Source organism: Tupaia chinensis, unplaced genomic scaffold (assembly GCF_000334495.1).
Source record: "Tupaia chinensis unplaced genomic scaffold, TupChi_1.0 Scaffold000569_1, whole genome shotgun sequence".
Taxonomy (NCBI): domain Eukaryota; kingdom Metazoa; phylum Chordata; class Mammalia; order Scandentia; family Tupaiidae; genus Tupaia; species Tupaia belangeri.
Genome location: NW_006160083.1, coordinates 509,448 through 532,085, shown reverse-complemented (window position 1 = coordinate 532,085; position 22,638 = coordinate 509,448). Strand labels below are relative to the sequence as shown.

At 38.9% G+C, this 22,638-nt stretch overlaps 1 protein-coding gene across 2 annotated transcripts in view; it reads right to left on the bottom strand.

The window, feature by feature from the left end:
* ADAMTS9 (ADAM metallopeptidase with thrombospondin type 1 motif 9) overlaps positions 1-22,638 on the bottom strand; it is a 190,574-nt gene that overhangs the window by 67,734 nt on the left and 100,202 nt on the right. For both annotated transcript variants that reach the window (XM_006158026.3, XM_006158025.3), the window contains 5 exons: positions 20,681-20,785; positions 20,376-20,543; positions 17,198-17,467; positions 12,178-12,339; positions 9,062-9,238 (listed from right to left, as the gene is read on the bottom strand). In XM_006158026.3, coding sequence (XP_006158088.1) covers positions 9,062-9,238; positions 12,178-12,339; positions 17,198-17,467; positions 20,376-20,543; positions 20,681-20,785 — 882 coding nt within the window. The remainder of the gene's footprint in view (positions 1-9,061; positions 9,239-12,177; positions 12,340-17,197; positions 17,468-20,375; positions 20,544-20,680; positions 20,786-22,638) is intronic.

Below are 22,638 nucleotides of genomic sequence, written 5' to 3'. Positions count from 1 at the left end.
ATTTATTGCTAAAGCTATCCTGTTGCCTGAAGTTGCCTCCAGTGTGATAGCTACAAGCTATAGATGGCTATTTAGAGTAATTAAACATAGATGAAATAAAAAATAAATTTCCTTGTCAATCATATTTCAAGTGCTCAACATTAGCCACATTGGCTAACTGCTGGTCCCTTTAAAGGTACAGAACATTCCCATAGCTGTAAGTGTTATTGGATAGTATGACCAGGACAAAATCTCTAACAGGAGAAAAGGAATGCAGATTTTGTTGAAAACGATGGGTTTCCAGGTTCAGTTTAATCTTCCATTATTACCCTCTGGTCACACTTTTCTTGATTTTCAATTTCTATCTCATAAATTTCTGGAAAGGGAGATCGTGATCATTAAAGCCATCCATTATGAAGTTCCCATGTTAAAAGAAACAACAGCAGTAAATAAGATGGTATGGCAACCCACACATTCCAGATCTTTTTATTGGTGCCTGTTAAATAACAAAAGGGTAGGGATAGCAGGTGGCATGGTGGCTGTGGCACTGAACTCTCATGTGACCAACTATGGTTCAAGTCCTGAATCTGGTGACTTGCTTTCTCGTTTTCCCTCCCTCCTTTTTTTTTCTTCCCTCCTTCCATCTCTTTTTCTGTAGGCACTCATGCCCTATAGTAAATTAAAGAATAATAATAAATAAAATTAAACAAATAAAAACAAAAAAACAAAAACAAAGGAGAAATGCACATTTAGACCACAATTTCCCACACCTTTGTGGAGTTTGAAGCACCCTAGCAAGGAAAAGGTAAGAAATCAGGTAAGTCCTCCACTGACCCTAGGTTTCAGACAACTAAACTCATGTTTGAGTTCTAATGTAAAAGAGAATAGCAACATATTCTCATATGGGAGGTTGTGTTTCTTTAGATAGGGTCTTTCTGATCCTATCTCTGACTCCCAGCTGGGATTACAGGCGCACAACACTATACCAGCCTTAAGCTGGTAATCCTCCTGCCTCAGCCTACCAAGTTGCTGGAAGGTGCACACCACCACATTTGGCCTGTAGGTTGGATAGCGAATCAAACCCAGGATTCTCACCTGGACCCAGCTTGTGGAGCCCAGGTCTCAGCACCACTGCAGCGTGCATCATTGCAGCTGGGCCTTGCAGAGAGAAGTCTTTAAAGATTCACGGCAACAGTGAGGGAGCATTAGTCACTGATAATTATGAGACAACTGCATTTTTGTGAGGCAGGGCCAGAGGGCACATATGCATACCAGAGAGACAGAGGGAGAGAGGAAAACACCTCTCATGGGCCCTAGTCATGCCATAATCATTCTTTATCCTTCATCTCTCCCTCTTTTCAGGACTCTGGACGTGCATGCACATGTGCTCTGCACATTTGCAAAGCTAGTGGGTTTGTGACTTGAATTGCACAGTCAACCATGAGAAATTTGGCTACCCCAATCATCGGGCCACAGAGCTGGCTTGGACAACTACACATCTAAAAGCAAAGATAGGACTGCTTATATATATAAAAGCAATATTGCTATATATAATTTATATAATATAATATATAATTGGACATATAGTATATATTATAATTATTACAATAATTATAATTACATATAATTATTATATTATATAACATAAAATAAATAATCAGTGAGAGACAGAAAGAGAACAGGAGAGTGAGAAAGTAAGCCACCAGGTCCAGGACTCAAACCATGGTCAGTCTTGTGGGAGTCTAGAGTCTTAGCCACTGCTCCACCTGCTGGCCCCACTAATTTATATTTATTGAACAAACATCATGAGCAACCATGAAGATACATATCCTTATGGCAATCTGTATTTTTAGTTTTCAATATTGGTAAGGCTGCCAAGAAAAATAGTGTCAATTTTTGGATTACATGAGTTTAGTTCTCTTCATTCAATAATAGATTTTCTTTCTCTATTAAATTAAGTATCTCTGACTTGACCACTGTCATATCCTTTACACCTAGAATAGTGTCTGGCCCACAGTAGACACTTAAAAACTATTTGTTAAAAATGAATGACTTTTTGGGAACCAGCAGTTAGCGTAACGGCTATGTCGCTGGACTCCCACGTAGTCAACCGCGGTTCGTGTCCCGGACCCAGTGGCTTAAAACTCACGCCGGGCGCGTGTGCGTGCGTGCCCAAGATCCCGAGAGGATAATGGAGGAGAAGGGATTGCGGCGTGACCATCCCCCCTGGGGGGTGATTTCTCGCTTTCTGTCTCTATGTCTCTCTCTGTCTGTCTGGCGAGCGCACGCACCCTACAGTGAAAATCTCTCCCCCCACCCCCAAAAAAAAAAAAAATGAATGACTTTTTCACAGGAAGGCCCAGAGTGTTTCACTCCTTCACTCCCTCCCTCAAAATAAATCTGACTCAACTCCCTTTACAAATCACCAAGATTCCTTCCCATTCAATTATGCTTGGATTCAATCTTCACCTCCCATTCCACATTCCAAAGTTTCTATTCTTTTCAATCCCAGAAGGGCAGCTCCACAACTTGAGTCAGCAAGAAGACCTACACTCCTCCCCAGAGTTCAATAACCCTCTACCCCTACTCCTCCCCACCCTAGGACTTTTTAAAACCAGAAATATAGAAATACAAGCTACCACGATTAAGCTGTCAAAAGGCAGGAGTTTAGTCTTTCATGGGCAGACAATCACTATAAACACTGAAAAAAAATTACTGAACTGTAAAACCTGCTAAGTTTGTCAACAATGAAATAGATACAGGTGAGTATTCTGATTTTCTGAACACACTAGAGATGAGTGCTTTATAGAGCCTTGGATAAAATTTGTAATTTTATAATGCTTTAACAATCTTTTTTCATATTCCAGACTCAAAGAACCAAATAATGTGGCTCTTATTTCTTATTTAAAAGTACTAGCAACAGGCTCAGCTCTGGTGGCATAGGTGGTACTATACTGATATGCCATATGACTCTAGAAGTCACACAGCTGACTACTGGGATTGGGGTCAACCTGAAACATGCTGGGGGTAAGCTCATGATCCTTACTGGTCAGAGGGCTGAGGAAGGGGACTGTGGTGAGATGAGACCCTACTGTGGGTGCCTGCCTATCTACTCTCTCTCTTTCTCTGACAATAAAAACAAAGGGCTAGCATTCTGTTCAAGGTGTGTTTTCATTTTAGTAAAAATATCATATGTACAAAAAACCTCCATGCATTTAATATGATATTCCTTGTATTTAAAAATCTTAATATCATCCTCCTGATCCATCTAAAATTATATCACTAAAATAAAAGGGAGGGATATTTTGACATTCCCTAAACTTAAACAGTTATTCAAAGTTTTCGCAACTGCTCCTTATGGGAATCTACCAAAAGCAGTAATAAATTTGAATTCTGTTGGAATCAAATGGACAATGTAAAAATTCTTTCAATAATGCTAGTCTGAGAGCCTAATGGTTAAAGTAGTCAGATTCCACCTGGCCAACCATTTGAACTCTGATTCTGGCCACATGGAAACATATTGGGTAAGTATATCAATACATGTGTGCCCGAAATCTCGGTAAGATAGAGAAATGGAGAAGGGATTGTGGTGTGACCATGCCCAACACAGGGTGCCTTCTCTCTCTCTCTGTTTTTCTCTCTTTGGCAAGTGCATATGTCCTCTGACAATGGAAAAAATTGCTAAATAGTTTTGAACTTAGATGAAAGTTGAGTTTTAGACATATTCTTTATTGACTATAAACAAGAGCCTAAAAATTCATTCTGAACATAGACTATTTCTAACTACCAAAACAGAATTAATATAGGAAATATACTGACATTGAGGCCTGGTCATTAAACATAGTCAAACAAGTTGCTAATTGCACCTCTCTTAGAGGATAGCAAGAGAGTTAATGGGATGTGTATTTGCTTAACTTGGTTTGGTATACAATGAATATTCATTTAAATCATTTCTTGCTTTCATTTGCTTTGGACACATAATCTTAATTCACATCTTGTACAAAAAAAGCCTCTAACTCATCTAGGAACCCTCTTATTTTGGCTCTTTCATCTGCAAATCCTATAATAAACTATAATGCGAAGTGCAGGCTCAGTAGGGGAACAAAGTGTCATTAGACCTTTGGGGTAATTTTTATGATTCATATTTTTTTGAAAAGGATAGGCTCTATAGACACTTCCAAGTTTATTGTTACAATATTTTTCTCATTTTTATTTAATAAGAAATAATTTCTGAGATGTATTGCAGGTGAACACATAACAAAGTTGATGTAAACCTTTCACAGTTATCTGAACACAAAGAATAAGGTGCAATCAAATTTATGCACATTAGGTTTGTTTTTTCTGGTACCCAGCTTCTCTTATGTGTTCAGAACCATTTTTTCTAATCACTTCTTTTTTTGTCTTCTAGCTATGTTTTGTCATTATCTACAAATTCAATAAATGTAGCATTCGTATTTCATAGTTGAGACCTAATGAATAAGGACAACAGTACTAGAAAAGAAAAACATACCCAACAAAATATTAAGCCTCATACTTTTTGTTTATGTAACTAAGCATCATTTCAACTTAATTTTTTTTAAGTATCCTTTTAAAATTCACAATTTAAGCTATCTAATTACACAAAGCTTCACACTTGACTACTTGGATTTGAGGCAGGGGTGGTACAGATTGGAGGGATTTACAAAATTAAAATATTTTTAAAGCCAAAAGAAACATACACATTAACTTCTAATTCACAGAGCTTATTTGCCTTTACAGTCCGCTGATAGTTAATTTTTAAAACATTGTATATAAAATTAAATAACATGTAAAAATAAATATGCTTTATTATATAAACACAAAGATATCTGTACTGCTCAAAATATTCAGAAAATACTAGGTGTAGCTGCTGAAAACTGTTGGAAAATATGAACATGATATTTACAGTCTTTATTTTTCCTAGAGATAAATGCACTGAGGTTATAAACACTGATGTCAAACATTTTTCTCTTCCTACCTACAGAACCTGCAAACTTTAATATGAAAATGAGGTAGACACAAATTCATAAGTTGGCCAGGCAGAAAACAAAAGCACAATTCTTTTGTGAGCTCATAAATTCTCATTATTTGGGTCGACAAGCAATATTCCAAAGCACCTAAAGCAAGGCTCAGAGAACACTTTTAAGTTTGTCATGAAGAGCCCAAACAAAAAATTTCTTCTAAGAAAAATCACATTCTCCAAGTTGATCAGCATGCAGATATAGGGAGCAATGCACAAAGGAATACTACAGAACCATGTTGGATATAGAGCATCACCTGGTAGACTTTTGAACTTTAATCATCGAGATGAATTAGCTTCCTCTAGGATGCTCTGGGTCTTTAACCTATTTTCTACTGTGATTTGACAGTACAGAGCTCTCTTTTCATTATCCTTCTAGTCATGGGATGTGTGCATTCACTATTCTGTGTTCCTGGGACTACAGGAGTTGACTTAAAGGTATATGCATGGAATTAGAAAGCAGAATATTACTGGCCAGCCATGATGTTGCAGTGGTAATGCAACACTCTGCTATGATGCTGAGATCATATGAGAAGTACTGGGTTTGTGTCCTGGGATCTTCCTGCACATGGGATTGCTGGGCACACGTGTGCCAGTGATCCTGGCTACTGGACCGCAGTGTGAAGATCCTATTAGGAATACCTGTTCTCTCTCACACATACTTTCTCCCTCTCTCATGAAAGAATTAAAAAAATAATTACCAAGAAAGAGTCTAAGGACCCATTTTATAAAGGACAAAAAAAAAAAAAAAGACTGAATCATAATAAAAATTCTTAAATCTGCAAAGCTTGAGCCAGAGCCCTTAGTCAGTCTAAATAGGTACTTAAGTCCTAAGTTCACAGAAACTTCATTTTAGATTCTGCAAGCCACAGTAACAATGGGTTACTGTGTTTCTTCACTAAAGATTGGGTTTCTTCCCAAAAGATTACGTTTCTTCCCTAAAGATTGCTTTTTCATAGTACTACTGTCACTACCTTGGCGAAGGCCTGCTCAGACCTCAGAAGTTGCTGCTTGACATTATCTACGGTGTGGGAGTATGTGGTGAGAGAAAAGAAACTGGGCCAAAGGACTCATTGCGACCCTTGGGCTCTACTAAAACTAATTCCTTTCCACTGAAAGCAACATGTTAGCACCTTAAATATGCTTTTTGCTGCTGTTAATTTCATTGTCAGTTGCAATGATGAAGCACCATAGATGTGGCTTTATGGCTATTAACACGATTCACTGAGGTATGCTTAAATTTAGAATTACTGGGAATCAGCAGTTAGCATAATGGCTATGTCGCTGGACTCCCATCCCACATAGTCGACTGCGGTTCGCGTCCCGGACTCGGTGGCTTAAAACTCACGCCGGGCGCATATGCGTGCGTGCCCAAGATCCCGAGAGGAGAATGGAGGAGAAGGGATTGCGGTGTGACCATCCCCCCTGGGGGGTGATTTCTCGCTTTCTGTCTCTATGTCTCTCTCTGTCTGTCTGGCGAGCGCACGCGCCCTATAGTGAAAACCTCTCAAAAAAAAAATAATTTAGAATTACTAAGATGTCCTAAAGCATCCACGGAAATAAACAAAAACTTAAGATCGAAATTCTACAATTAGAATCTGAAAGACTGCCTTCTCATATATATGTTTAGGAAAAGTAATATATTTCATATCTACTTAGAGAAAAACTTTTGATTTAATTTTTATAAAATAGAAATTTATTTATTTAGTTTTATTTGTTATTATTATTTTTTAATTTGACCAGAGAGAGACAGAGAGAAAGGGAAAATGAGAAAGCAAGCCACCAGGTCCACGACTCGAATGTCGATAGGCACCTTAACCATTGCCATTTGCCAGCCTGTTTTATTTATTTATTTTAAAATTACAATTAAAAGCCTGGCAGGGTGGCTTTACTTTTAGAATGTAGAGGCATTTGAATATATATATTCAAATAATGATCACTTTACAAAAAACTACAGAGGCCAAAAAATATTTTCAAAATCTATGTACTTATTTCTGTGCACACCAGAGCATTAAAATTTTATTCTCTCTCTCTCATCTGCTCTCTCCTCTGTTTCAGAAAACTGTGTGCAGGCCCACAAATAACAACTACAGTAAATAAACTTTATTTCTCAAGTTAAAATAATTAATGGTTCATATTTTAAAATTCAAGCTCTTAAAATATCTGTGGGGAGGATGATGATCCTGGGTAAAAAATTTGAGCTGTGTATCGCAAACAGTTCAAGAAAGAAAATATTGGGGAAACTTATGTATATATCCCTAGTACTGCATTTTAAAATTCTCTGAAACTATGTTTTTCTTCTCTGCTTTCCCAAATAACTGCTCCTAGAGAGTAAAATATGGGATAAGGGGAATTAATCTGAGGAAGGAAAACACAGATTTCTTTTTGTTTTTCACCAAACCACAGGAATATACAACAAAGAGGTGTATGTAACCCTCTTCCAGGATTAAGAGGTATTTTTTGGTTGAAATTAACAAAATAGCATCTTTCAGAGAGTTAGAGCTTTTTTACACCTCCCCCTGCCTGCCACCCCAAGACAGACTCTTACTATGACATGATCTTCCTGTCTCAGCCTCCTGAATAGCTGTGAATGTAGGCGTGCCTCACCCCACCCAGCTTTTGGGGTGGGCCAGGAAGTGAACCCAGCCTCCCAAGGGGCCTCAGACTGCTGAGAAGCAGACTCCCATGGCTGGGTCCACCGGTAGACTTACTGAAAGATAACTCTGATGTTGGTTCTACTGTTAGCAGAATGAACATGATGAAAATAGGACAAGCTTAGGACAGAAAATTTCATGAAAAATAACATGTAATAAGTGACTGAGGAAGTCAGGAATGTCAAAGGATACCTCTGACATTCTAAGGTTATTTCTGATCTTTGATAAATTCATATCGGGAGGGTGTTGTAATTGCAGACAAAAATAGTGAACAGCACATTCGACACAGACTGGCATTCCTTAAACTCACAAATACAATCCTACGGCCCAGCTAAACAGTGTCAGCTGAGATAATGTTCTAAATTCTTGTAGATTTCTAAATCTAAAGTACAGTGGTTATTTAGCAAGTATTACACCTGCAGACATAACCTCAAACATTGAAACCATTAGCTCTTAGGAACACCAATAGATATTAACCATGCCACTTCCTTTCATCTGCTCTTTAGCTGGTTTCAGCAATAGTTAAGACTAATCCTCAGAACCATAGTAAATAAAAAAGGCTTTTGGATATGACAATACTAAATTCAGCGTCAGTGCGATAAATGTATTTACAGCAATGTGTGCTCTATGTACATCAAACAGCCCCAATGGGTCCACAGCTTATGGCACAATTTAGCTAAGGCATTATTTGACACAGCCTGTCCTGTTTGCCAAGAGCTGCCCAGAAGTTTGCATTTACTTAGTACTTATAGTGGCAAACCTGTTGCATGTAGCTACCATCTAAGAGGACAGCTAAGGAAATCTAGGACCAAAACAAAGAATGTCTCCTGTCTTAGTGGAAAAGAAAAAACATTTCAGACACCTTGAAAGGCATCGGGTCACTGAATCTGCTGTTGGTCTTTTGCATTTTCAAAATGATGTCAGTCTCTTTCATGGGCACAGCCTTTGTAGCAATTGTGTTGAAAGTTGTACCCGAGTCACATGAAGGAAAATTATAGTCACTGCAGATAAACTGCTTTGGCCTCAAGAAGCAGCTACCTTCCTTCAAGTCAAAAGTACCATCTCTTAGAAAAGAAAAGAATGTCTGCTATTGAATCATTTGTTTAAATCACTACATATGCACGTATATACACATGTATCTTCTAGGAAAAGGAAGCTACTTCTTGGCACTAGGTCCTGAATGAGGTACATGTATTCTGTAAAGTCACTTTGGCAATATCATAAAAAGCTGACTCTATTATGCGTCAATATGGAGAAAATAATATGCCATTTATAAAGTAGTTTCTGGGTTGCCCTTGTAAGTGTGCCAATTATCTGTTGCAGAGGAGTGCCCCAGAATATCTTGGGATCAGACAGTTTGGTTAGCAAACATGAACAGTTAGGGCCGTACCGAGCTCCAAGGGCCAGTACTCCATGCAGCATCTTGCAGACAAGCATGTGTGTTACACTGTTCACGATCAGGAGGTTTGTCAAGAATTTCACAGCTCAAATCTGGAAACCGTTCACCATTGGATCGCTGACAGACCACCAGTCTTGTTCGCATGCCTCCACCACACTGCTTTGTACACTGGAAGAAGGGGAAAAAAAATTGCAATTATTTTGTTTGAAGGCAATGACCAATTTTCTTTCCCCGTAAGAATTTTTCCACAGCCCAACTATTACACTGAGAAACTTAAGTCTATGATCAATAGGACCAAGTCAAATAATTAACAGTGATACATACAACAGACAAAATCCACTACCTTTGTGTGGGTATCATTTGAATGCTTCCTTTTCAACTGTATTAAGGATTTTAACAGACATTATCTTATCAGTAAGATAGTATAATTATTTGTCCCATTTTATATATGGAGCAATTGAAGTTAAGAGAGGCTAATTAACTTGATTAAGTTCAACACATTAGCAAGTGAGTAAGGTAAGACTGTTTGAGATATACAAACTCAAAACCCAAAACAAAACCCTCAAAAACCAAAGACACAATAACTACCTAATAACAGATAAAGAGGTAATGACATAGCCAGTTTTATTTTCTGGCAAGTTCTAAGAAGCTGTCACCAACCTTTGCCTATTCTCTAATTCTAATATTCACCGACCTTTAAGATGCTAAAATACCTAAAAAAAACTTGCAGGAAGTCATGTGTACTTGCCAAAGAGAGACAAAGAGAGAAGGCAAGAAAGATTCCTCAAGGGGAAGAGTCATGCCATAACCCCTTCTTCTCCATTTATTCTCCTTTTAGAATTTTGGGCACACATATACACATACCTGGTATTTTTTTTCAAGCTGCTGGATCTGGAACTTGAACTGTGTGATCTGTCATGTCAGATCCTCCCACTTTAAATATCAGGCCATGGGCTGGCCCTGAGGCTAAAATCTTTCACTCTATTTCCAAATCTTAGGATTTGGAAATGAGAATGAATAAACAGCATGGTGGGAATGCTGGATAAAGTCCTGGCTCCGAGCTAATTCCAAATATTTGAGACAGGAACAAGTTGTATTTCTTGGACAGTGCTGCTATGCTCCCATCCAGGAACAATGATATTTGGTTTCCCTGCTGTGTCAAGGCCAGCTCTCCCACAGAATTTGGAATAATCTGGCCCATGCTGACAGTAAGCATCCCTGCAAATCTATGTACTCTCCTGGCTCGGATTCAAATACAGAAGCTTAATCACAGGCCCCACAGGATGGAACACCAAAAGTTTTGGGAAATCCACAACACATGAGTCTCAAAGTCTCCCTCCCCTTCCTTGCTTTTAGTAAAGCTCTCCAGAATGACGTAAGTGTCAATGAATGGGTACCAAAATCTCTGTTATGACTGCCTATGACTGCTAGTTACATCATGAAACCATGAAATGTAGACACGTCATTTTTTGGGTTAGCCAAGAGTATGGACTAAAGGTTCATCAATCTCATTTGTCCTCCCCCCCGCCCCCTAGGGGCCTATAATTTTTATGTTCTACTTGATACATTTTTACAGTTAATACAGAACTACTCAACAGGCTTTCCGCATGTGTTCTCCCTATGGATTTAAGGGTAGAGAGATATACCGAGGACTTCAAAAAGTTCATGGAAATTGAAATTAAAGTATAAGTTTATTTTAGTGCAAAAAATATTTAGGTTTGTGCATAGCTTTTTCATAAAGTGCATTTTGAATGAAGGTTTTGAAGACCACTCATATTCTTGGTTAATTAAACATAAAACATAAAGCATCTAAGCCCCACATGTAGTAGGGGTCAAAAATCCCATTTAATAATAATAATACTAGCACTATTACTATTATTTATTAACATTAGTATTAATTACTATATTATTTTAATAGCAGTTAATTGATTAAAGGCTAGTGCTAGGCATTTGATAGTTACTATGTCATATAATATCCAGTACTATAAAGTAGTATTATTATTTTTCCTATTTACAGATGAGAATGTAAACATTTGACAAAGTCACATTATTTGTCAAGGTTACAAAGTTTATAAGAGTCAAGGCTGAAAATGGGATCTAGTTCTGTCTGCCCCCAATACTCCATAGATCTTTATCAGTCATAGCAGGTAACTCTAAAAGGTAACAGCTGAAGAATTTCATTATTAAAAAATACACAACTGTTTACTTCTACCATTAAAGCACATCACATTGTTAATAGTAGTAACATTTATGCATTCTGGCTTCACCAGGAATTTGGAATATCGGGAGAGATTATGCCATGGGAACACAGGTGAATTACAAACACCCAGACTATGAAAAAAGATGGTAAGACTTCCATGGCCTAATTTAACACACATTATTTTTTTAAGAGAGATTTTTGTTATAAGGTGCATGCACTTGCTGGAGAGACAGAGAGGGACAGAGAGACAGAAAGTGAGAAATCATCTCCTGTGGGGATGGCCACACCACAATCCCTTCTCCTCCATTCTCCTCTTGGGATATTGGGCATAAATACATACCCAGCATGATTTTTAAGGCACTAGCTCTGAGACTCAAACTGCAGCCAACTCTGTAGGAGTCCAGCAATATAACCATTATGCCATCTGCTGGTCCCTAACATGTATTTTTAATCATTTTACGAGCATCTATTTTTTTAATCACTGGAGGTTAACAAATCACTTATCTATAGTATTTCCTAGTTTTCCTCTTTTCTATATACAAACTGTCTCTTATTGGTAATAAGTACACTTTTAAAAAAAGATTTATTTATTCAATTTTATTATTCAACATTATTATTCAGTTTGACCAGAGAGAGAGAGGAAGAGTGTGAAAGCAAACCACCAGGTCAGGGATTCAAACCACAGTCAGCCATGTGGGAGTCCAGCATCTCAATCACAATGCCACCTACCCGCCCTGGTACACTTTTAAAATAGTCCAAAGTTAAGAGAGGTGCCTTAGTTAATCCCAAATCCAGAAGGTTCTGCTATGGCTGAATTTTCTTCCATAAAATAAATTGTGAACAGTAATACAGTTTGGTCAGCCCAACTCCTCTGAGTTAGAAATACAGATGGGTGGTGTACTCTCACCTCTCCCCAGCTTCCATAAGCCCATTGAGGACAAGGTCCGGATTCGCAGGCTCTTTGCTCATCAGGTTTTATTCTTTCCACGCAGTCATTTGCAGTATATCCGTTTTCATCCTGACATACAACTACACGCCGCTGGGACCCACCAGCACAGGTACTGGAACACTGAACACATTAGGTAACAAGTTAATCCCCGCCTTGATCTCTACTTTAGGGGCACAAAAAGCAACTAGTTGAAAGTTCAGAGACAAATGCGATGGAAATCATTCTCAAGTTATCCACAAGGATGAAAAGTAATCAGAACTGAGGACTTTTCCTATGGTGGGGCTGTTTTATGTACACATCTTAGAAACACACATGGAAGGCAATATGTGGCTGGTTTGTCCTCAGTAGATAATAAATAAATGCCTAATGAATGATAATGTCTTGTGACTTCCAAAGTAGTACCAACCTACTGTCCTCTATTCTCTCCCCATTTATGAGAAATACAGAGGTGTTAACAAACACTACAATTTATTCGGAAATCCTTTTTTATTTTTTATTTTTGGAGAGGTTTTAGCTTTAGGGCACATGCACTTGCCAAAAAGACAGAGAGAGAGACAGAAAGCAAGAAATCACTTCCCAGGGGGGATGGCCATGCCTTAATCCTTTCTCCTCCATTCTCTTTAAGGGATCCCAGGCACGCACACACATGCACCTGGTGTGAGTTTAAGCCATCAGGTCCAGGACTCGAACCACGGTCGACTACATGGGAGTCCAGTGACATAGCCATTACACCAACTGCTGGTTCAGAGGAAATCCTTTTTTTTTTTTTTTTTTGATTCAAAACTTAAGGTGCTTATTTAGAACCTACAGTTGACTTCTTTTCAATAGAGGTCAAACTACTTGGTTAAAGAACTGCCAGTGGCTGAAATTAAACCTCCATAAGAACTCACTCAATTACTCCAGGAAAGCATCATGTAACGTCACTTAGCCATTATTTCCTACCTTCTCTCCCTTTACAATAGCTTACAAATCAATGGCTAGTGGTAACAAGATTTGTTTTATTTTTTACTTCCCCAATGAACTTAAGGGAGTCTATCTTTTTTTTTTTTGGAGAGATTTTCGCTATAGGGCGCGTGCGTTCAGAAAGCGAGAAATCACCCCCCCAGGGGGGATGGTCACGCCACAATCCCTTCTCCTCCATTCTCCTCTCGGGATTTTGGGCACGCATGCACACGCGCCCAGCGTGAGTTTTAAGCCACCGAGTCCGGGATGCGAACCGCGGTCGACTATGTGGGAGTCCAGCGACATAGCCATTATGCTAACTGCTGGTTCCCAAGGGAGTCTACCTTGATAAACCTCTATTCAGCTGTACTGTTAGTTGATCATACTCTCTCTCATGGTTGTCATTGTTTCATGTTTGCATTTCAGTTCATCTCCCACACAAGCTTCTCACAGCTCTCTTACTTATCTACACCTTGTTTGTTCTTTCCACAATTTTCTTTTCTTTTCAAACCAATGAGTTCGCTAGTATCCTTCACTCTGACCCTTAAGTTATAAAATCAGTTTGCCTATAAAATAACCCTCTGGTCCATAAAGCAATGTAATTCTCACTAATTATGAAGTCACAAACTACATTTTCAACCATTGTTTGAGTTCCAGGCTCTGAGGGTTGAATTGTGCTTTCTCTAACTCTAGCTCAGACCAGTCTTATTTCAAAACATGCTCAAACATTGCTTCTTGCTGGTCAGTTTCTCCATATGAAGACATGGATGCAGTTTGTTGCTTACTACATTAGAACACAGTTCAACTTCTCTGCTATGGTTGTCAAATTGTAAGCAATTTTAAAATGTAATCTAAATGGTCTGGATGCTCTCATTTTACAATCAGGTTTGAAATTTTAAATATAAAATTTCAGTAGGATAGCAGATTTATAAGTTCTGTTTGCAAAAACATTTAGATATTTTTCAGTTTATAAACTACCTTGGGTCAGTAGGTAGTGCAGAGGTTAAAGCAGCTGGATCTCACTGAACAACTGTGTGGTTTGAATCCTGGACGTGATAGCTTGAAAAACACACCAGGTGCATGTACACGCGTACCCAAAATCCCAAAAGAAGGTAGAATAGAAGGGACTATAGCACGCCATCCCTACTGGAGGGTGATTTCTCACTTTCCTTCTCTCTTTCTCTCTCTGGCACCCTATAGTAAAACAACAACAGTAACAACAACAACAACAACAAAACTCTACCTATTCTCTGAGGATATTGGTATATTTGCCCTAAATCTGTTTTCTACTCTTAAGCAGCTTACTACATAGTAAAAAACTGTTTTTAAGTAATGAAAAAAAAAAAAAAGCCTACAGAGAACTATTGCTATTTTAATTGGCTCTGTCTGGGCACCAGAATTTAAAATGTTAGGAAGAGGTTTCATGTTATAAATAGATTTATAATACAAGAGCCCTCAAGAAGTTTGTGGAAAATGTATATTATGAATAAACTATGGACTTTGAATCTTTTTGCAACAACATAAACTCATATTGTATAGTCCATATGGCTGAATTGATTTACTCTATGACTCTTTGCAAAAATAAAAACAAACAGAAAGGAAAAAAAAGGAAAAAACAAACAAACAAAAAACAACAAAAAAACCCACTTGCTAACCACAGAGCTAGATTCCTAAAGATACTTTGGTCTTTTTCTTCACAATTTTATCTGTTCTTCTCTCACTTGAGTCATTTTCTCTTCTTTTGTTTGCACCAGAGATCCCTAATTATTAACACATGGACAACCTTGCAGAGAGCTCCAGATTAGGCATAAATCTACTGTAAAATGAGACTGTTACCCTAGAATTCACTAAAAACTTCAGATTCCTATTTTCTAGTGTTTGTAATACTTTGTTGCCTTTTCTGCAATGGAAGGCAGGAAGGCCACATACAGTTTGTATACTGTACAATGCAAAGATGCATGCACATCCTTTATACTCCTGGAAGTCAGTCAACTACAAACTAGGGCTAAAAATCCTATTGTCTAACTTCAGTCTCACTTAAATTAGAAAGAAAAACAAATCTCCAAACAAAAAACAGGCAAGAGGAAAAGAATTGTGTTGCCCATTGTTGCAAAAACTTACCTAATCCTCCCTCATTGGGAACTCTGCCCAAGTGAAAACCATTCAGTCTTAAAAAAATACAACATTCCCAAGTGGAGTCTTAAGTAGGAATAGAATTATAATTTTTTAAAATTCCTAGTGCTATCATTAAACACACACCTGTGAGTTTTAAATTCCTTCAGCCAACAACCACCATGAAATACTCAGTAATTACCTTCCCTGATCACCTTTTCTGAACTGAAATCTCTTCTAACTCAGGTAAAAGCCGCCTTACAGTGGGAGGCAAAAGAGAATGAGATGAAAGATTCTGGGCAACCTGGCATCTGTTCTGCATAGAACCAATACTTGCAGTGAGTGCAAAAGCTCAGTGGCTAATTAGTATTCACAAGCAAGTACTGTACCTGTAATTTACTGAAACATACCATAGTAGGAAATAAACAACTTCCTTTTAATCCTTTTTAGTCCAGAAATAATTAAACACAATTAGCAGTACTGGAAGGAAATGAATAACAAAAAAAAAAAATAAAAAGAAGACTCCTGAGTGATTAGTGAACAACTAACTATACGCCTATCCAGGATCCTTTGTACATTACCTCTCCTATGGTTCCATTAAATATATCCAGTATTGGGGCTAGCAGGTGGCGTGGTGGTTGGGGTGCTGGACTCCCACATGGATGTCCGTGGTTTGAGTCCCAAACCTGGCGGTTTGCTTTCTCACTTTCCCTCTCTCTCTCTCTGTCTCCTTCCAGTCAAAGTAAAAAAGGAAGATAAATTATAGTAACAAATAAAATTAAATAAATAAAATTTAAAAATATGTCCAGTATTAAACATTATTATTTTTAAAATGTATTTTCTTTGATTGATTGAGATAGGGTTTTGCTGTTGTGATCCTCCTGCTTCAGATTCCCAGATTTCTGGGATGACAGATACATGCAACTATACCCAGTATTTGAACCTGGGCCTCCATGTGATTCCAGCCTATAGAGCACAGTATCTTAGTATAAGGGCACAACATACTTATATTTTTGCTTTTGAAAATTATTTAGTAAAAATTTAAAACACCCCGAAGTGTATGTTTCTTTTGTTATTAAATATTTCTCAAGATTGTCCTAATTTGAAGGATCATAATAACAATAAAAGACAACTGTCAACACTTGCTAAATTCTCTGTGGCAGGTAGAGTGCAAAAACACTTTATTTGGATCACCTCATTTATTTCTTACAATAACCCTAGAAAGCAGGAATTATTGTTATCTGTGTCTTACACATGAAGAAACAGACTCAGAGAGTGGAGAGGACTTGCCTAAGGCATCCAAAAATGAAAGCAAATCTTTGGATCAAACCAAAGCACCTTCCTCAGAACCTGTGCTGCTAACTATTAGGGGAGACATCTCTCCCCTAAGCACAAATCTTACCTAGTCTAGAGCCACCAACCCCTAGACCCCCAATCCAGGACAATAACCTATTCCTCCAAATCACATAGCAACCATGAAACTTTGAGATAGCACTCATCTGGAAAAGAGAAGGGAAGAAAGCAGCTTACACTGGAGAATTTCCTTTCAGAAAAGTTTCTCTGTCCTCTTAATTCCCTTACAAGAATGAGCTGCCTGTTACCTGCAAGGTCAGTCATCACAGCTTTCACAGTATTTTCCAGGAGACCACTTGATCATGTCACCTAGCAGTTATACTCCCTCTTCCACCCAATCAAGGCAGGTCACAAGTGCATGTGGCCAGTTATCATCAGAGGGAACCTCTTCAGGGACTAATTAACCCATTATGAATTACTCAAAGCAAATAAAACTGTACAGCATCAATACTTTCAAAGGTAAAAAAAGAATGCTTCAAAAGTGTGTGTGTGTGTGTTTTTTATCAGTTTTCCCCTAAACGTTACTTGTGGTGGGAAAGCAAGCACATTAAAGCCTTCAGTGAATACTCACTGCTCCCCAGGGACCTGTTCTCCACTGGTTTCCCCCTAGCACATGGGTGCGGCTAGGGCGGGCGCTCCGTGGACGATAGTCTTCATTCTGGAAAGGGTGCTGGGCTAAGCCACTGTCTGGGGTCCGTTGAGGGCATGGTGACATGGAACAGTCCTGGTCAGTTTCTGGGATGTAATCTGGATCACACTTGCTCCGATCGATGACATGGTCACTGTAGTTGACACATACCACTTGCCGTGTTGCCCTACCTTGCCCACACGTCACGGAGCACTACATTGAACATTCAGAAACAGTAAGGGTTGGTCATTGGTAGTCGGCCATAAATTCTTGAAGTGTATTTCTGTAGAAGGTCCACCAGTTTCCCAGATGTTCAAAAAACTTAGGATCATCCTTGTTTCTCCACTTTCTTCCTACCTCAGATCCATGTCATTGAGAAATCCTGTCATCTCAGTGTTTGACACCTATCTCAAATGCAGACATTCTCACCATCTCCATCACTCCACAGTCACCTCCCTAGCCCAACATATAACCCTCCCTTGCCAGGATTATGAGGGGACTTCAGGAAGTTTATGCAATGATGGAATTAGAGTATGAGTTTACTGTGGTGCAAAAAGAAAATACATGCATAATTTTTTTTCATAATACTTATTTTCCATGAACATTTTAATGCCCCCTTATATTTCAGTAGCCTTATAGTTGAGCTTCTGTTTATGGTCTGGACATTCCCCACCTCAGTGTGTTATTATATGTAACAAAACATGACCTTTTAAACATAAGTCAAATCAGGTTGTTCCCTCGATGACTTTCCAGTTTACTTAGGATAATATCCAAAATCCTTATGTTCACCTAGCAGACTCTTTATGATATAGCCTCTACTCGTACATATCTTTTAACTCTTTGGCACATCCTCTATCATTCTCTACTCGGTGCATTCCACCTATACTGGCCTTATGAATGCTTCTTGAATATGGTAAGGACACTGCTGCTTCAGGGACTTCATACCTGCTGTACATTTTGCTATTCCATATAGATATCCATGTGGCTCACTTCTTCACTTATGTTAGGTATTGCTCAACATTAGGCTTTTATTGACCACCCTATCTAAAAATGCATTCCATCTAGGCCATTACACTGTTGACTTCTTTTTAGTGCTCACCAGTACCTGTTGCTATATTATATATTTATTTGTTCACTGATTGGCTCCTCCACTAGGAATAATATCCATGAAGGTGGAAACTATATTGTTCACTGATCTTCCTATAGCAAGCTTTCACAAATGTATCTGTAAATAGACAGATCGATCTGATAGAAGGGTAAAGTGACAGATGAGTGGATGAATGGATAGCTGGATGTTTGGAGGCTCAAGGCATGAAAGTGAGATTTTCTATCATTTATTGAGTTATCAATTTTCTGTCAAACATTTAATATATATAACCTCTAATAACCATAACAATAACCTAAATGGATATTCTTTTTGGTATCTCTTACGAAAAGAGGAAGCTGTGGCTCAAGGACTTCTACCAGATTGCTTAAGGCCATGCAACAAGTAAATGCAAAGGTTTGGGTTTTTAGACAGCTCTGTTTTTCTGCACTTCTCAAATAGTATTTACTTAAGATATGAATCCCTTTCTTCATCTATCCTAAGCTATTGCCTGGACTCTGGGATTTTTACAGGCCAAAAATCAGAAGCTGCCTGAAGTCAAGATTTTCCTACTTTTGTTTTCTTTTTTTAATTTTGTTAGAGAGTATATGTGTTTACCAGAGAGAGGGGAGAGAGAAAATGAGAAAGCATCCCTCAGGGAGGATAGCCATGTTGCAATCCCTTCTCCCGCATTCTCCTCTGGGATTTTTGGGCATGCACACACATGCACCCAGTGTGGTTTTCAAGCTGCCAGGATACAGGACCCAGCCACCTTAATCACCACGCCACTAGCTGGCCCATTCTTTTATATCTTTCACAGATGTTGCTCGGTGTGCACAAGAGGCTGGCCTCACTGTGCACTGAGAGAGGCAGCCTAGGCTCACTCCCGTAGGGAAGCCAAGAGCCATCTGACCTCAAGAGACAGAGGATGCAGGAAACACCAAGGCTCCAAGTAAGAGCCTCTTCCCTCACTCTCTTCTAGCCTGCCACTAGGTACTCTACAAGCCTGCTGCATTCTGATGTCCCTCAATGAAGGTTGTCCCTCAGCCTAAGAGAATAGGTACTCAAGCATACTGTACTTGATTTATACATTGGTTAAAACATGTATAATCCTTGCATATTTAACTAAGATTCCCTACAAATAAGTGGAAGATAATTTAAACATAAACTAAACCCAACTCTGAAATATTACCCATTGACTCTTCATCTCCCTCACTGTTTCCTTAGTTCCTCCCAATTCCAAAGAATTTGCTCACTTACAGAGCTCCAGTCCAGAGCCTTCCACTGCCCACACTCTGGGATTTTTACAGGCCAAAAATCAGAAGCTGCCTGAAGTCAAGATTTTCCTACTTTTGTTTTCTTTTTTTAATTTTGTTAGAGAGTATATGTGTTTACCAGAGAGAGGGGAGAGAGAAAATGAGAAAGCATCCCTCAGGGAGGATAGCCATGTTGCAATCCCTTCTCCCGCATTCTCCTCTGGGATTTTTGGGCATGCACACACATGCACCCAGTGTGGTTTTCAAGCTGCCAGGATACAGGACCCAGCCACCTTAATCACCACGCCACTAGCTGGCCCATTCTTTTATATCTTTCACAGATGTTGCTCGGTGTGCACAAGAGGCTGGCCTCACTGTGCACTGAGAGAGGCAGCCTAGGCTCACTCCCGTAGGGAAGCCAAGAGCCATCTGACCTCAAGAGACAGAGGATGCAGGAAACACCAAGGCTCCAAGTAAGAGCCTCTTCCCTCACTCTCTTCTAGCCTGCCACTAGGTACTCTACAAGCCTGCTGCATTCTGATGTCCCTCAATGAAGGTTGTCCCTCAGCCTAAGAGAATAGGTACTCAAGCATACTGTACTTGATTTATACATTGGTTAAAACATGTATAATCCTTGCATATTTAACTAAGATTCCCTACAAATAAGTGGAAGATAATTTAAACATAAACTAAACCCAACTCTGAAATATTACCCATTGACTCTTCATCTCCCTCACTGTTTCCTTAGTTCCTCCCAATTCCAAAGAATTTGCTCACTTACAGAGCTCCAGTCCAGAGCCTTCCACTGCCCACAGGGTGTCACATAACATTCTTCCTTTGCCACTGGTCTAGGCAGAGTAGCACAGGCACTTTCATCAGCCACAGAGCCGTCCTCATCCCAGCAGCTGACATATCTCATCCGGGTTCCTTTTCCGCATGTGGCTGAACACTGGGCATTGAAGTGAAATAATGCAGATATGTATCTGAAATGGTTGTTTACTATGCAGCTGTCCGCTTTCTACAGTAATGTCAGAGAACATCCTTATTCCCCCTTGCCCTCCCCACTTTCCCTAGTCTATTTCTTACTGGAGTCCAAGACCCGAATCGCCACTGGGTTCTTGGTACACCGTGTGTGCTCCTCCTTGCTTCTGGGGCAGCTGGGGGAGGATGACAAGATGGTAATTCACAGTCCTAGATGTGAGGGGAAAGAAAGCCAAGGTTACCTTAAGATCAGTGTACATTTAAATGGTCTTGCTGTATAAGCATGTAAGGGCTAAGAATTCTAAACAGAGAGATGTGTCTGGGTATATCACACATCACTCAGCCTCAATTTCTTCAGCTGTAACACAGGATATAACTGAGTCATTTTGTGGGTAATTTAAGATAGCGCAAGGGTCAATTTAATGGTTTTTAAAGTCATATATATTCACTTGTTCATGTGAAGAGAAAAAAATATAGCAGAGGTGGGAAAGAGCAGTATATCACTTAAATTTCAATTGCTAATTTTTTTTTTTTAATTCTGAGAACCATACATTTATTGCAGCATTAATTGCAATTGCTAAGACATGGAACCAACCCAAATGTCCACAAACAGATGAATAGGGCTCCTGAGAAGTAACCATTTTGGGGGAAACAGAGAAATGAAGATTTTCCACTGATAATTCGGCCTCCAGCACACAAACTTGCGTGGAGAGTCAAGGAACAGGCCTTCTTGAAGAGACACCTTCATGGTTCCTGAGAAACAGCCATTTTGGGGGAAACAGAGAAATGAAGATTTTCCGCTGGTAATTCAGCCTCCAGCACACAAACTTGTGTGATTGAACTTCCAAGTTTGGCAAGAAACCAATCATCCACCAGATGATTAGAAATCGCTGCAGGACCACAAGGAACATGGGAAAGCAGGAAAATACCTCTCCTCCAAGGGAAAAGGATAAATCCTCTTCATCCGCACACAGTTCAATGGAAATCATGGAAATGTCTGATAAAGAATTTAGAACATTCATAATGGCAAAGCTAACAGACATGGAAAAGAAGAGAGACAATGAACTGCAGAAGAGGAAGGAGAAAGGAGTTGAGTTCCAGGAGGTGAGGAAATTCTTGCAAGATCTAAAAGAGGAATTTCACACTTTACAAAAGAATCAGATGGAACTATTAGAGATGAAGACTATCATATAGGAAGTCAAAATCTCCCTTGAAAGTATTCAAAGCAGACTAGATCATACAGAAAATAGAATCTCAGACACAGAAGAGAAAATGGCTGGCCTAGAAAAATCCACCAAGAAGACTGAGAAAATTGCCCAAAAATTTGAGAATAATATACGAGAAATACTAGATACCATCAAATGTCCAAACATCTGGATAATAGGCATCCCAGAAGGTGAAGAGACTCATAAGGGCATTGAAAATCTATTCCATGAAATCCTGCAAGAAAACTTTCCAAACCTAGAGAGGCACTCAAAGATTCAGTCCCTAGAAATAAAAAGGACCCCAAATAGAAGATCTTCTCCAAGACACACCATAGCCAGATTGACCAAAACCACAGACAAAGACAAGATACTAAGATTGGCAAGAGAAAAACGGCAAGTTACCTACAAAGGGTATCCCATCAGACTAACAGCAGATCTCTCATTGGAAACAATGCGAGTGAGGAAAGAACAGGAAAATATATTCAAAGTGTTAAGGGAAAAGCAATTTCAACCGAGAATACTGTACCCAGTAAGATTATCATTCATTTGCGAAGAAAAGTCACGGACATTCTCAGATAAACAAAACCTGAAAGAATTTATCAGCACCAGACCAGATCTCCAAGAAGTTCTTAAGGGAGTGCTATGTCAGTAAAATTAAATGCAGACACACAGAAATAAGAATTCAAAAACTAAGAAAAAGGGCAGCTTAATTGTAGGGACAAAGTCTGGAGTTGAATATTATACCCCAGAATTCAATCTGGAAGATCGAACCACAACAGAAGAAAGATTAAGTACATGAGACTGAACTGATGAAACAGCATTCTATGACTTGACTAAAATATTGCTGCTTTTCTTCTA